Source organism: Myotis myotis, unplaced genomic scaffold (genome assembly GCF_014108235.1).
Source record: "Myotis myotis isolate mMyoMyo1 unplaced genomic scaffold, mMyoMyo1.p scaffold_m19_p_25, whole genome shotgun sequence".
NCBI classification, from domain to species: domain Eukaryota; kingdom Metazoa; phylum Chordata; class Mammalia; order Chiroptera; family Vespertilionidae; genus Myotis; species Myotis myotis.
The window spans coordinates 4,111,315-4,126,666 of NW_023416330.1; the positions used below are offsets into that span (position 1 = coordinate 4,111,315).

The 15,352-nt window shown below is 57.5% G+C and overlaps 1 protein-coding gene across 9 annotated transcripts in view; it reads right to left on the reverse strand.

The window, feature by feature from the left end:
* Positions 1 to 1,042: 1,042 nt before the first annotated feature.
* Positions 1,043 to 15,352, reverse strand: part of AGAP3 (ArfGAP with GTPase domain, ankyrin repeat and PH domain 3) — a 54,371-nt gene continuing 40,061 nt past the window's right edge. For 4 of the 9 annotated variants that reach the window (XM_036356078.1, XM_036356076.1, XM_036356073.1 and 1 more), the window contains 8 exons: positions 10,327 to 10,495; positions 6,783 to 6,923; positions 5,260 to 5,397; positions 3,412 to 3,566; positions 3,239 to 3,329; positions 2,832 to 3,054; positions 1,908 to 2,163; positions 1,043 to 1,752 (listed from right to left, as the gene is read on the reverse strand). In XM_036356078.1, coding sequence (XP_036211971.1) covers positions 1,546 to 1,752; positions 1,908 to 2,163; positions 2,832 to 3,054; positions 3,239 to 3,329; positions 3,412 to 3,566; positions 5,260 to 5,397; positions 6,783 to 6,923; positions 10,327 to 10,495 — 1,380 coding nt within the window. In that variant the 3' untranslated portion in view covers positions 1,043 to 1,545. The remainder of the gene's footprint in view (positions 1,753 to 1,907; positions 2,164 to 2,831; positions 3,055 to 3,238; positions 3,330 to 3,411; positions 3,567 to 5,259; positions 5,398 to 6,782; positions 6,924 to 10,326; positions 10,496 to 15,352) is intronic. The other 5 variants (XM_036356079.1, XM_036356072.1, XM_036356080.1 and 2 more) reach the window with 3 other exon arrangements.

A 15,352-nucleotide genomic window follows, 5' to 3' on the forward strand; every position in this document is an offset into this window, starting at 1 on the left:
GTACTTGGCCCTAGTTTAGCTTGGGTGTGCCCAGGCCCTCTCTAACTAGGTAGATGTTAGCAGTTTGAATTTGTTAGTGACTGGCAGGCAGGTGTGTGTGTGTGGGGGGGGGGGGGGGGGGTGGCGGGCGGGTGCTGGCTCACCCTCATCACCTGTGAGCTCATTAATCTTTATCTATGCAGAGGACACAGCAGCTAAGTGCATCTGCTACCATTTAGTATCCCAGACATGAGGGCATAGAGTAAAAGATACATTTCTAGTTATTTCTTATGGCATTAATTGTGGTTTCTCCTCCCAATCACAGCATTTATGAAGTTTGGGATACCAATCCTCTTGTTACAAAATGAGATTGGTTGAGAAGGCCCACGGCAAAGTGGAGGAGGCAGAAAAGAATCTGTGATGGTTCTGGAAGGGTATGTACTGTGGGGGAAGCTAGAGATAGGAATGAGGCCTTGGGGTTGGAATTCTATGAGCAAATTAAGGAACAGCGTTAGTGGACACAGTTACAGACCCTAACTTAGCAAGTTCTTACCCTTCAAGAACAGGTACAGGAGGGTTTCCCCTAGATCTTCTTTCTAACATAACTAAGGGAGAGAGGGAAAAGCAGAGGCTCTGAATTCTGGCCCAGCCTGGCAAGATGGTGGGACTCAAGGTAACTCTTCTGCCATCGGTGACCTATCACCGCCCCTTTCCTTAAAAGCAAAGGCTAGGCATCCGTGCGGAGAGAAGTGCTGCCCTAGTGAGCACCAAGCCACTCCTCCTGCGGCATCCTCAGAGATGAAAATAAGACTAACTGGGAAAAGTGGGGGGTGGGGGGTGGGGGTGAGTAGAGAATGCAGCAGGAAGCTTCCAGAGCTCCTTATCACCTCGTCCAGACTCACTGCCAGTGCTGTTGACAAACTCAACTACACCTGCGGCAAAAGAGGGCTGAAAGCGATGTTCATGGAAGGCTCAGGAAAGACAATCTGAGAGTACGGAGAGCAAGCATGAGAAGATGGGGCAAAGAGAAGTGAGGGCATTTGGAGAAGGGTAGAGATACAAAAGGGGGAAACAAGACCACACAGTCTGGTTTATTGGCTCATCATACACTCACACCAAATATGTACACAAACATAAATATTTGAATGTACAAATTTACATGGGACTCACAGATCACCCCCTTGTATTTCATCCAGCACCCCCAACCTGTGCTTTATCCAGGCTCCACTTTGAGATGAAGTTCGCAGGGGGCTGGCACTGGAGGGTAGCAATCTGGAGGAGGGAGAGGTCCTGCTCCCCTCTCCTTACAGGTACCTCCAAAGGGTCCTGTCCCTTCTCAATGGCACCACAGGGAAGAAGGCTAAATACCTCCACACCCTCTCTGCTGCAGCTCAAATCCCAGACGTCTCCTCTGATCTGTCGCCCCATTTAGCTGTTTGTTTGTCTCCTTCTTCCTTTCTGCATGTCTCTACTTCTCAGTCTCTGTATTTTTGTTTTCCCCAGTGCCTATTGGGAGGAGGTACCCAGGGTATGGAGTCCTTCTGACCACTGCCCTCTTCCTGGGCCTTAAAGGAGGCTAGGGCTTCGGTGCAGCTCAGCAGAGGTGTTGGTGCCATTGGCAGGCTCTCTGTTGGGGGTAGGTGTTAAGCCACAGCCCTCCCCAGGGCAGCCATGCTGGATCAAAATGTCTGCACACTCCTGGCTTCCAGCCCGGCGAGCATAGGCCAGTGGAGTCAAGCCCCGGGCATCCCGACTCCTCACGTCCACTCCATACTGCAGAAGGAAGCATATTTTCAGTTGGTGTGACATGGCAGGGAAGATAGGTTCTTGGGGAGGAAAAGGAGAGGTGGCTTTCAAAGGTCTGGGGTATAAAGGATGTCAGAGGAGCCTGCAAGGGTGGGACTCGGAAGGCAAGGAGGGGGACTCACCCAGATGAGCAGCTGTGTGAAAACAACATTGGCCATGGCACTGGAGAGATGCAGAGCCGTCCGCCCGTCCCCATCGCCATAAGTCTCGTTCACCTCCTCCTTGGACCCATGTGCCAGAAGCATCACCAACAACCGCAGGTCGTCCTCCACCACGGCCCGGAGCAGCTGCTGCCCCAGTGGCACATCTGAGCTCGGCAGTGGGGCCAGGAAGAGCTTCTGTTCGTACTTGGCCCGTATCCAGCGCTCCTTCTCCTCTCTGAAAACACGGGCCCATCAAGGCATGAGTGAGGAAGGGCAGGGCCAGGGAGAGTGGTCAGGAAATCACATAAACACCCAAAAGGAGAATAAGGGAAAAATAGTGGGAGAAGGTGTCTGGGTAGAGAAAAGAGAAGCCTAAGAGATCAAGGGCCTACAGAGGGGCAGTGGGCAATGCAAAGGGTGTGGAAGAAGAAAGGAAGGAAGGCTGAAGGGAGGCCCCTGGGGACAGCAGTGATGTAGAGGGCCGGGAGGGCAGGAAGATTCCAGGCAGGCTCGTGTGGCAGCTTATCTGGTCCTGCTAGAATAAAGGGGATAGGAGACTGTGCTGGGGGCCCACCACTATCCTATCTACTACCCATTCTCCCCATCTCAGAGCTCAGGCTGGGCCTTTGCACCACAGTGCAGATAGGGCCCTGCGCATGCACCTCCTGCTGGCCCCCTGACCAGCTGATAACAACTCAGAAAGGGCCTCTTGTTGTGAGGCGCCTGAGTGACAGGGAGGGAGGAGGAGGGGAACCCCAAGGGGCCAACTGCCAAGCACAGCAACGGCCAGTTTTAACCCTTCTAGCACTGTCACAGACTCTTGGCACCATCTTCCATCTTCCCCATACAGGAACACTGACGTCCCCTCCCTTCTTGGCCAGTTTCAGGGTCCCATCCATTTACCTGCAGGCGTCAGGCCCTGGCTTTGCATAGCCATCCAGAGCCCCCTCCCAGACGCTATTGGCCAGGGCATTGCCCATGGCAGTCATGACAGCCAGCAGCTCAGGTGGCCAGTCATCGAGGTCAAGGGAACGGACCCGAGACAAGTGAGCCCCAAGATGTCGGTGGGTCCCTGAGCACTCGATACACATCAGGGCGCCCAGGTTCAGGCTGGCCCAGTCTGGATCTAGGCAAGGAGAAGAAGCACAGTGAAGCCCTAGTGCAACCAGTAAGACAACCCGGAGTCCTCGTCCTCCCTGCCCTCCTCCTGGCCTACTGAAAGCCTCTTGTCGTTTTCTCTGTGGAGCCCATGGAGCTTTCTCTAAGCCGCCCCCAAGCCCAGCCCTGCTAACCCTGGCCCTGCCACTCACTGGGGGCGTCGCAGTCGATACAGAAGCTGTTGCCACGAACAGTACGGACGGCCTGCACAGCCAGAGCTGTATTCTGGTTCCCCAGTCGAGTCTGCCACAGTGGGAGACAAGGGGTGGCTGGTCAATCATGAGGCCACCTTTGGGTCCCACCCCACTCGGGCTTCCATGCCAACCTTGTCCTTGGCGCTGCGGCAGCCCTGCAGGCTGGCGAGGATCTGGGCCTGCACGCTCTGTACCCACAGCTCCCGCTCCTCTGCCGTCGAGGCCTCGAAGTGCCACGTCTGCCCGGTGAGGGACACCACCACAAATTCAAAGGACTCCTCCACGTCTGTGGGGGATGGAACATTTACCACCATCATGGTAGGTGCCTTGGCAGGCACACCAGGCCACTGCCACAAGCCCACTCACCACCCTGCTTTCCTGGCACCCAGCCTCCAGGAGCACGCTCTCCAGGGCAACTTGCAAGGTGGGAGGGAGGATACTTGCAAGAGCAGTGTGGAGCCTCAACCCTCCATTCCTAACCACCTGGAGAGCCTGAGTGAGAACAGATGGGGGTGCAAGGTTTCGGCATCACTGGCACTGCCAGCAGTGGGTCTGGAAATCAGGGTGCTTCCTGGAACAAGAAGAGCTGAGTATCTGGAGAAGGATGAGGTGGGGTGCTAGGAGGCAATGCTGGGAGAGGGTGGGGGAGGCTGGTGTGGGCATCCGTACATGTCAGCTGCAGCCACCTCATTTTGCAGCTCATTAAACCCAATATTCCTGACGGCGTCAGCATGGGGCTCCTGGGAACTGTGCCCCTCCCCCACTGCCCTCCCATAGACAGGCAGGAAGGGCAAGTGGATGGGGAGAGGAGAGGTTTTCTCCACAAACTAGGATGTGTGAGCAGATAGGGACCGAAGGACATCTGCAGTGACAGTGCTGTAGGCTGGACTGTGACCCCAAGCAATGTGGTCCAGCTGTTCCAAGTTCTCCCCCAGAAGACAGCCACATGAATCTCATTCCCAATGGTCACTGCCCCATGCGTGAACAGTTCCTAACAAGCAGTGTGAATGTATTGTGGGAGCTGGAGAGACAGCTCAGGTACCTGTTGGAGGCCCAAGGCTGAGCCCCTGGCAAAGGCCTGAGCCACGTGTTCCATCCAGGGCAGCCTCTCACCTCAAGGACACTAACATCCTCTGGAAGTCATCCTGCTGGACTCCTGCTCTAAGGGCACCCTTAACAGAACTGCCTTCCTAGAAAAAGAAAACTGGCGCCTTTTCTCTCCCTACGTTCACAATTCCACCTCACCTTGCTCTTAACACAGCCTCTGAATTACATCACCGCCATCAATTGGGGCTCAGTTCCCTGGGACAGGTGGACCGTGTGCCACGAACACTAAGAATCACTATATCGCAGGGTGGCTGGGAAAGGTAGCTCTTTCCCACGGAGGTGGTCTCCACCCACATACCCACACCCCTACCCTGACAATCAGAACAGAAATGACAAACTAGGTGTCAATGTCAGAGGGAGACTCCAACCACTGGTCAGAGGGATGTTTTGAAGATACTTTAGGGAAAATCAGAGAAGTGGCGCGATGGCGGATAAAGGACTCTGTGAGAGGGCCTATGGAAAAACAAGGAGCTGGACTCCTTTAGCCTACAGCTGACTGAGGAGAGGCTCAGCCATCGGTACACATGTATTAAGCACCTATTATGTGCCCAGCACTCATTAAACTCAATGGGTGATACAAGAGACACAGAAAACAGGTCCTGCTTTTCCACAAGTCTTGGAAGAGCTATTGGGGTAGCCGCCTGTGATCTTTTACCTTCTACAAGAATAAGAGAAGCAAGCTCACATTTTCACAGAAAGGGTTAAGTTAGGCAGAAGAAAAGAGCTAAGACACCAGGTCTAGATTGCCAAAAGGTGTGGAACTACCTTTACCGAGGATTATTAAAAGTGCTTCACCTAATACTTTTAGGGTACTATCCCCAAGTCCCACTGCCCCCCTCTTGTGCCCCGGTATCCCTCTGGGTCCCCCTAACCTTCGGCAGCACTGCTGGGGCCGTCTGGTCGGGGGGTCCCGGTGCTCTTTTTCCTCCGGTGCTTCTTCCGGTTGGAGTGGGGAGATGGGGGAGGCTCCAGCTTGGGGCTGGAACCGAGCACCTCAGCTGGGCCACTGGCTGGGGAGGGGAGAATTGGAGAAGTGTGGGCAGAGGGGAGGGTGGGGGATGAGCATAAGTCCTGTCTAGTGCACCTAAGAGAGCCACCCTGAAGTGCAGCTGGGCCACCCTGGGAGAGCAGCCTGCCAGCCTCGGTGGAGGAGAAGGTAGGGAGAGGAGAGTGTAGGAAAGTCAGGCAGAACAGAATAAAGGCGAGGCAGAAATGTTGGCTTCTGCAGCCTGGAGGGGTGGAAGGCGGCCTAGGGAACTCATAGGGAGCTGAAGCCCCAGCAGCTCCGCACCAAATTTATCCTCAATCACACTCCCTGCTCCTGACAATTAATAGCAGAATTAGAAACAATCAGGGAGCTGCCTAATTACTGTCAATTAGAGCGCGCTAATCAAGCTCCCATCTCCCATACCCCGCCCAGCGCTCACCACTAAATGTCAAACTTCATTAGAGGTAGACATGCTCCCTCCCTCCCTCCCTCCCTGCCTTCCAGACTCAACAGAGGGACCCCACCCTTGGGGAAGAGGGCCCAGGAAGGGCCCTAGCTCCCCTTCTCAGACCCTGCACACTCACTCCCCCAGGGAGGTTGGACTTGATTCCTTGTGCTGTGAATACCCAGTGCCTGGGTCAGAGCTCAGACTGGGAGCGGCACTTTCCTGGGTAGTTAATGTGCAGGGGCACTACTGCCCAGTGTGTGGGGAGGAGGGGCAGTGGAGAGGCAAACCTGGACCCTGGGGTCTCCTCCCTTCTACACCCTCAGTAAAGGAGGGCAGAGCTGCACCCATTTTCCTTTTAGCCATGAGAACTGCTCCAAGGATCTGTGTCCAAAGGGTTAGGAGTAAGGAGAGAGAAGGGCAGAGAGAGAGAGAGAATGTGTGTGCAGGGGAGGAAAAGTTGAAATGCAATATCCAAAAATGGACAGAGGAATAAAATGAAGAGCCAAGGAAAGAGGAGGGTGGGACAGGAGAAGGTGGTGGTTTTAGGCAGGGTGGGGCCTCAACCTATCTGGGGAGACAGCAGGGGTGCGGACACTACCTTTCTGGACAACTCCCTGGATCCTGTCTGCAGGGACCCCCTCTCCTGCCTTGGACTCCCCTACTCAGCCCTGCTTCCCTGTCCCCCTGCAGTGAGGCTGATGAGCTGGCTGCGCAGGGGGCTGATGGGGATGCAGAGCTGCCACCAGTGCTGCCTGGGGACAGTGGCTGGGCTGCCAGAGAAGCTGCAGAGGCAGGGCTCTACCTGGGGGCAGGAAGCTCATGAGGAGGCCAGAGAAGGGTAAGAGCCCCTGTGACAGCCCCAAGGGCTCCACAGGGCCCCTCCCCTTGCCTGGGCACCATCCAATCAGCCACCCAGGCCCATGCTGCCTTCCTCTGTCCCTTCATGGGGTCCTGCATACCTGGGGGCAGGGCAGCAGCCTCACTCCACTGGTCGGCACTGGAAACGGAGCAGGAGCGCTGGTGCAGCCCCTCGGGACGCAGGCCAGCCCAGGCAGGACTGCTGGCCGAGTGGGGGGCGCCTGGAGAGGGGAAGGGTAAGACTAGGAGGAGAAGTCAGGGGAGGGGTGCACATAGGCTTTCCTGGAAACAGGACTGTAGGCACAGCTTGAGAAATTCCAACAGGAAGCTGACCAGAAATTAAGGGGTCTTGGGCCCAGGTACAGGGCCAGGCTTATTGGAGAACCAGGGGCATCACACAGGCTCTCCGTGCCTTAGGAAGCAGCCAGTCTCAGACCTCATGCCCTTCCTCTCTCCATACACAAGAAGGTATACACATCTGTCCCCTCCCTGGGACCCAAAAGTGGGGGGGGGGGGAGTGGTATCGACACCCCCATCACTGCAAAGCCCCTCATCCAGCCATTATCCCCAGCCTCCTCTCTCCTGGTCAGGGACCTGCACCCTACATTCTAGTCCACATATGCTATTTGCTTTGCCTCAGCTTTGCTGCCATTCTGATGAGAAATAAGTGTATCAAATTCAAGTAATTATGTCTAATTAGTATTAGTAATTATCCTGTTGGGCTGGAGAAAATTAATCTTTCGTTTCCCATCAGGGAAGAACAGCAGAGCCGAGGGGAGCCGAAGGCTCCAGGAGTGCCAAGGCTGGGCAGGGAGAGCCATGAGTGACCTCAGAATTCCCTGCCTTCTCCCTAGGCACTGAGTCACTGGTGGAGCGCGTAACACTCAAAGGGCCTACACTGCCCTCTCACCTCAGTCCACGGAAGACAGGTTGGGGCACAGCCCAGAAGGCAATGGCCGTGGGAGGTCTCAAGATGAATAGGCCACACCCAAGGTGTTTGCCCCAAAGCAGCAAGGACAAGGCTGGGTAGGTGCTGGAGGTTAGTAAGGAAGCAGAGATGGGCCTGCAAGCTGGGAAAAGCTGGAGAGAGCAAGCAGCGAACACAAGGCCTCAAACCAGTCCCGCGAGCACACGGGTTGAGTTTTTGGAAGCCTAGGGGTGGGAAGCTCTGAGCTGAAGCCAGAAGGAAATGGAACAGGCCAGACCTCCCTAATCCTCTGGGGACAGTATGACACTGAAAGGTCGTCAAGTTTTGTGTTTCTATTGTATTCCAAGGCAGGACCAGGCACACAATAGGTGCTTAGACGTGTGGGCTGAGACTGCAGCCAGTCTACCCTGTTTCCTGTCCCCTTGAGGCAACATGCTGACTGACCTTCCTCTTCAGAATCCTGTCCCTTCCTGCTCTGGCTTCAGGTCTCTGCAAACAGCCTTTTTCATGGTCAGGAAACCTTCCCAGGGAACAGCTCAGTTCCTAACTTCTCAGACACCTTGCTCTCCCCTCTCCTGCTCCCATCCCCTCTTGGGTTCCAAATCTTATTTCTGCCTCCCCAGTCTCCAACCCAAAGATCACAGGCCCACCTTCCTCCCCAAGCCCCCAACCCAAAACCCCAGGGAAGAAAAGTACTCTCCCTTTTCTTTGTTAATTCTCCCCTCATTACGCCTGCAATCCCACAATCAGTGTGCACTGTAATTGTCGAATTTGATGCTAATGATTAATGAATTAAACATGGAGCCATCAATTAGTCCTCGGAGGATAATTCTGCATAAAGCAGCGGATAATGTAATTACAGTAACAAAGATAATGAGATGTTAACATCGCCGGTGAGTGGGAGACATGTGTGAGTGTGCATGAGGTCGGTGTCAGCGTGCAGCGAGGGGACGCAGGCTTGGATAAATGCTGGTCCATATGTTCTGGGAGTGTCAGCGAGGGTCTGTGGGCGCTGGTAATGATGCGGGTGAGTGTGATGCATGCGTCTCCCTTCTCCAGGCGCCACTTCTGCTCCCCAGGTGAAGCTATCAGGGCCCAGGAATGTGACTGGGCAGAGGGTCTTATTGTTTCCCCTCCTTTGGGGTAACAGCCCAGCTTCTCTTGCTACCTGCTTCAAGGAAAGGTTCCCTTTGGGGGCACTTACACTTCCTGCTCCTCCAGTATGAGGTGGGAAACCCTGAGCCAGGCCAGAAACTGACACTCACTCTCCCCAAGCAGCTCTGGGAAAGCTCTTGGGGCCCTGGCTGACCTCCAGCCCCCTCCCCTACAGGCCAGGGCTTTCCCAGCAGCCCTGACTCTCTCTGGGCACAGCACTGGGGGCTGCGCGTGGCCTCCCATCTTTGCCATCGAGCGGGATCCTCCCCTGGTGCAGCCTCACAGGAGGCACCCGACCTGATGGCGGCTGTCTTTCTTGCCTTAGCTTCCTTCCTTCCCCGTCCACTGGGGCTCCCTCTGCACAACTCAGGGGCTTCTTTCTCAGCTCAGGATGGAAGACAAACACAGCTTTTCAACTCAGGAACACAGATTCAGACCCCAGCTCTATTGCTTACTGTGGGATTTTACAGACAAGTTACTTAACCTCTCTGAGCCCTTCTTTCCTCATCCATAAAATGGGGATGATGATCTCAGCTGCAGAGTTGGAAACGGGGCCTGCACCTGGCTCACCTCACTTGGCGGATGTCAGTGTCCCCTGGCCTCTCCCAGTGCCTCCAGGCCGGGCACAAGCCCAGGGCAGGTGCCCACTCAGGAGGCCGTCGTCCCGCCTACCTTCCCTAGTCCCGACTTTCTCGGTGAGCGGCCCTATCAGCGTTTTGAATGGGGCAGTTTTTGGGGTCTGTCCCATCCATTCTAGGGACTAAGTACCCCAGCCCCCTGTCCACTGAATGTGACGAGCACCTAGGAGGGCAGGACAGCGTCTGAGCAGCTGTTTCCGGGCCAGGGGAAAACGAGATCCAATTATCTAGAACAACACCAAGACTTAGGTCGTGAGAGGAAGGGTCCAGAAGCCAAGGAGACCTGGGGCGAGGGGACTGGGCATGGGAGGGAGCGCCCCCCACAGAGCAATGTGGCTTAGAGCGGAAGAGGCCTGGGGAGGAGCACAGACCTTCACCGGAAGAGCCGCCTCCCTCAAGCTCAGGCCCTCTCAGGCTCTATCTCTTCTTTCCAGACCGTTGGCCACACGGCAGAGTCTGCTGGGCCTCCAGCTTGTCTCTACACTCAGTCCGTTCTGAGCAAAGACCCCCCCTCTCACTGAAGACTGAGGACGACATCTGCCAGGTGGGCCCCAGCAGCAGCTCTGTCCCCTCCCAGCACCCCCCCCCCCCCACATGGCAGGCTGGGCTGAGATGCCGGCTGTACGTGCCCAAGGTCCTGCCGCACCATCACCTGCCTTGAAAGACAGCGGCTTCTGGCCCCATTCTGACCTCGATATCATCTGCAGGACTGTCCATCGGCTGCGATCTCTAACTCCACAGGGATTTGGCAATGCCTTTGGCCAAGCTGCTCCAGTGCTGGTGGCAAGCATGTCTGGAGCTCACAGGCCTCCACTGAAGGCAAAGCCCCTAAACGCCTTCCCCAGGCACCGTCGCAGCACTCCCCACTCTTCCCGGAAAGGAAGCAATGCGCTCCACACGCCCCCACCCCAGCAGCCACCTCACCTGTGCCCCCACCCAGCTGCGTGCTACTCCGATCCAGGGCCAGCCCGTTGGCCCGGGGGCTGGTGCCGGGGGCTGTGGCCGGCGTGGCTCGGGGCAGGCGCTTCCCTGGCACTTTCACTGTTGTCCGCAGCAGGTCGATCTCCTTGCCGTGGATGTTCTGCATGTAATCCTAGGGCCGCGGGGTAAGACAGACGGTTCATTAGGACAGGCCATTCTCCGGCAGCTCTCTCTCTGGCACTGACCCCCTGGGGTGGCGGAGGGAGGGAAAGCTCAGGTTTAAAGAGCAGGACTGTGAATCCCACAGAATGCCCCCAAATCTGGATGACACCTACACCTACAGGCTGACCACACGCTGTGCGGGGGACTCAGCCAGGAGGGGGGCAGAGTCAGCGGAGAGAAGGTCTGGAGCCAGGAGCTGAGGCTCAGGCCTCCTATACGGAAGATGCTAAGGGGGCCAAGTACTGGACCAAGATGGGATTAGGGAGAGGGCCCGTGTGGTCAAGAGGAACTGACAGGCTCCACGGATGCAGACAACTGGGTTCCCAGGCTCTGGGGACTGGTCAGCAAGCACTCAGTCCTGCTTTCAGAAGCTCCCTCACCACGTGAGGCACGGAGAACCTTTACAGCCTAGCACAGTCCCCAGTCCTCAGAACAGCACCTGACAATAAATATTTGTTGAACAGTTAAAGGGAACCCTTTCCTTCTTTTTGCTGTTCTCAGGAATTAATAATAACACCATTATCATCACCACATCCTCTTCCCATTCAGGGGCGGGTAGTCACTGTACTGTAGATGTGTATCTATATTACACACGTTACCGCATGTAATCTTCACACCACCCACTCTACAGATGAAGAAACTGAGGCTCACAAAGGTTAATCTGCCCCAACGTCGCACAGCAGAAGGCAGTGAAGCCAGATCAAGTCCAGGCTGTTCTGCTTCCCAAGGCTGTGCACTGACGGTGACTTCCTTCCACGCTTCCTTCCAGTCAGAGGGACCCCGAGTGGGAGCTGCTTGGTGCTTTGACCCCACCATCACCGCCACCGCCCCCTCGGCCAGGACGCCCCACGGGGGAGTGGCCACAGGGGCTGCAGAGCACAGTGCTGCCCTGGGTCTCAGCGGGGCCCAGCTTTCCCCACTGCTCTGGTCTCTCCTTCCAGACGGCAGACTCCTGTCTCCCCCGACACCCCTCCCCGGGGTGTCCCTGAGAGCAGAAGCCAGGTGCACAGAATCCCACTGATTAGACTTGGAATCAACTCCTCTTCCCTCAGGAGCACCTCTGGGACATTTTGCATCCAGAGAGCGTCCCTGAGCAGCACAGCGCCATCTCAGACGCAGCCTTCACAGGCCCAGCCCTATCTGTACCCACGTTGGGGCATCAGACTTCTTGGTACCCTGGCATTCTCTCCTACCGTCTCACTTTTTAGCTCCCGGGAAGAGCGACAGTCCCCTCTGCTTAAAAAAGCAGATAGAAGTGTTGCCTCTGGGAAGCAGGGCTGCCATCATTCTGGGAATGACCGAGAGGACATCAGTGGAAAGGGGTCACCTGGCCCCAAGCAGCCAAGAGAATGTGGAAGGGACCAGTTAGGAAGAGGAGCGAGAACAAGGAAACAGCACCAGCCCAGCCTCCCCCGCACACCTGTCATCAGGCTGGACGGCACTGCAGGATGGGAAGACCATGGGGAGGTCTGGCCAGGCCTGTGGTCACCTTTTATTTTCCAAGCGGCTCTGAGAACCCTCAGAGGCAGAGGGCCTTTCGGAAGGACCGAGGAGCGTGGCCAGCCAGGGGAGGCGCAGCTTCCAGAGTGTGTGTCCAAGGAGGGGCTCCCTCCCTGCAGCACTGGGCTGTGCCCAGGGCCTCCCGCCACCACCTCGTCCTGTCCGAGGGATGGGGCCAAGTGCCCGGTCTCAGGCACATGCTGCTCTCAGAACCACTGACCGATGTCACTGCGACATCAGTGAGCAGTCTCCGCCCACGGGAACAGCCTTTGACACGCGGGCCCCCGACTCTGTCCCGAGCACTGAGCCTCAGTGGCTGGGAAGGAAACAAACCCAGGCGCCCCTCTGCCCGCTCTCTCTGTCCCTTCTCCAGCCAACGCAGCCACCACGGCCCACTTGTCCCGCTTCAGCCCAGCATCCACGTGTGACTTCACTGCCTCGGCCCTCCCTACGCCAAGCCCCAGCATCCCACGGACTTGGCTTCTGCATATACCGATCCCGAGTCCCTGCACATGCTCATCCTGGGTCCCTGCATTCAACCACATCGTGGATAGGCTGCTCCAGACAACTGTCAACAGCGGGCGGGGCCGGAGCACAGCTGCAGTCCTCGCTTGGGGAGGGGCTGGGCTGCTCTAGTTCACAAGCAGGCCACAGCCGCTGCAACAGTTTTCAGGCCCCATGACAGCCCTGGGAGGCCGGGCTGGGGCAGGAGAAGCTGACCCTGCGCCAACAAGAGCTGCACGGAGGGACCTGTTCGAGGCCAAGGAGCCAGACCCTGACAGGAGGGGAAAGGGCTAACCCGGTCGGCATCTCTGACCCCGCAGACGAGGCTCCGCTCTGTGCCCGGTGCCAGGCTAGCTTCCAGGGCCGCACCCCCGGGAGAGGCAGCCCAGCCCGAGGAGAGTGGCAAGAGCAGCAGCGGGGACGGAGCGTCAGGGCGAGCAGCAGCGTTTCCCTCCGTCAGCAGAACGGGGAGCGCTGTGGTGGCGGCGGCAGCGGCTGCTCAGGAGAGCGGTCACCACGGCTGCCTTTATTACCCACCATCAAACAGCAATTTCTTCCCCAGCCTCCTCACTAATTACCCAGCCAGCGTTCTCATCTCGTTTTATTACTGGAATTAACAACGAGTTCAGAGCGTGGAAAGCTATTAAGATGTGTGATTAAGCCACATTCAATTAGTTTCTACAAACAATTTAATTGATGTTGCAGATAGAATTAACAGAAGGTGATTGTGTGAATGGCTCCGCTGGATACAAAATGGGGGAGGCTGTGGCGGCTCTCTTGGGCCAGGCGAGGATCGGGCGCGAGGTCCGAGGCTTGCCCACCAGCCCTTCCTCTGCACGCCCATCCGGCCACTGGCCTCCGTGGGCAGGTGAGTGTCCCAGCACGGCTGCCCTGGGGTTTCAGGTAAGAGCCGCCCTGGAGGGCAGCCGGCTAGGCCGAGGGTACTGGTGAGCAGGGCTGGAGTTCCCAAGGGCCCTTCCCCTGCACGGAGCTCTCGCAGGGCAGCTCACAGGGAGGCAGGGTGCCTGCTCACTGCTGGCAGCTAGGAAGCTTGCTCAGGTTGGAAAAGATGGAAAAGGGGAGATGGAGGCAGGTAAACCAGCAACACGAATCTAGTGACAATCAAGGAAGGAGGTCAAGAAGAGGAGGGGCGGCCCAAGCAGCCTCTGCTAGCAGCAAACTCAGGCCCCATTCATGGAACCGCACCGGCCTTCCACCATTACTGTGTTCTGGATCTGATTCGTTCCTCTGAATGAGACAAGCAGCACCTGCGGGGCATGCTGCCACCATCTGCACGTGCCAGTTCCTCCTGGCATCCCGTGTGGGGGAAGGACATGCACTCTGACCCCAGAGCCAAAGCCCAGGCTCTCCAAGAGCTGTCCATTCTACGGAGTCCTGCGGCCGGGAGAGCAGAGCGGCCCTGGCTGAGGCCCGGGTGCTGGGCCAGCAGAGCCACCTGCCTCTTAGGCTCACGTGGCAAAAAGCGAGGACAAGCCTGGGAGCTCCGGCGACCCTGCCCCAGGCCCTGACGCCCTAAGCCACACACAGTGCAGCGAGCATGGCGCTGGATAGGGCTCCGAGGGGCGGGCACAGCCTGGCCAGCCTCCTTGTGTGACAGTACGTCTGGGCCACGCGTACCCTGACGCTCACTTTCCGGGACTTTCTCCGCTGGCCCTGAGGGAGGTGCTCTTGGCACGTGCAAAAGAACCTGGGGAGTGCGTAGAGTCCAAGTCACATGTCCACGTCTTAGCTCAGCCACTGGCTGGGTGACTTTGATGATCCAACAAAGCCCGCTGAGCCTTGGCATAAAAGCAGCACTCCCTTGGGCCTTCACCCGCCCCCCCCCCCCCCAAACCCAAACCCAAACCCAAGCCAAACACAGCACCGCTCCCAACCTCTCCTCTGTGCTTCAAGACCCCTCCCTCCTCCCTCCCCTCACGCTGGGTTTCTTCCTCCACATTCTGAGGCCTGGGGACAAGCCCAGGGGACAGAGCACAGCACCCGGCTAAGGCAGCACAAAGCAGAAGGAACAGGTAAGAGCAAAGCTGCCTTGGGTAGAGGAAGCTAAGAGGCGCCGCTGTGGGCTCGGCGCAGGCCTGGGCACGGGCACGGCAGCCCCTGGGTTCCTCTTAGTTAGAGACTCTGCGCCCGAAGCTGCCGCTGGACTTTCTGAGAGCCCTGTGCCTCGGGGTCAGTGCCTTTCCTCGTAGCCCTGCTGCCTCTCACGGTGTCACCAACTCAGCAGCGGGACCGGGGCTGAGTGTGAGCAGGAGGCCAGAGTGGGAGAGAGGCAGCGCTGGGGAGCCTTCGTACTAAACACCCAAGGTCACCCGAGTGTGGCCCCTCCTCCAATCGCCAGGTATCCCAGCACCAGCTCCCAACCTGTGGAATCAGGGAGACCAGGAGCGCACAGTCCAACTAGTGCTGTCCCCTGGGACAAGAGGAGATCAAACAGGGGCCACCCTGGGCTCTGGCCGCCCTGGGAAGGGACTGCCTGCTGGTTCCCCCGAGCCAGGCCTCTTCCACGTGCTCTCAGCAGCGCTGTCTGGGTGGTGCTCCCAGGACCCGGTCACCACCAGCACCTCTGGGCTGGGCCTCCCCGATGCCTTGTGCAGAATCAAAGGCAGGCGAGGGACCCTCTGAGGCAGGCCCTGGGCCTCCGGGCCGGGGATGGGGCTGGCCCACGTGCTGTGCTTGAGGGGCTGCACAGGAGAACTCATTAGCCCCACAGTGGGGAGGTGACAGAGATGGATTCTGGTGACAGCTGTGTGCTGGTGCCACGCAGTGAGGGGAGGGGGAAGAA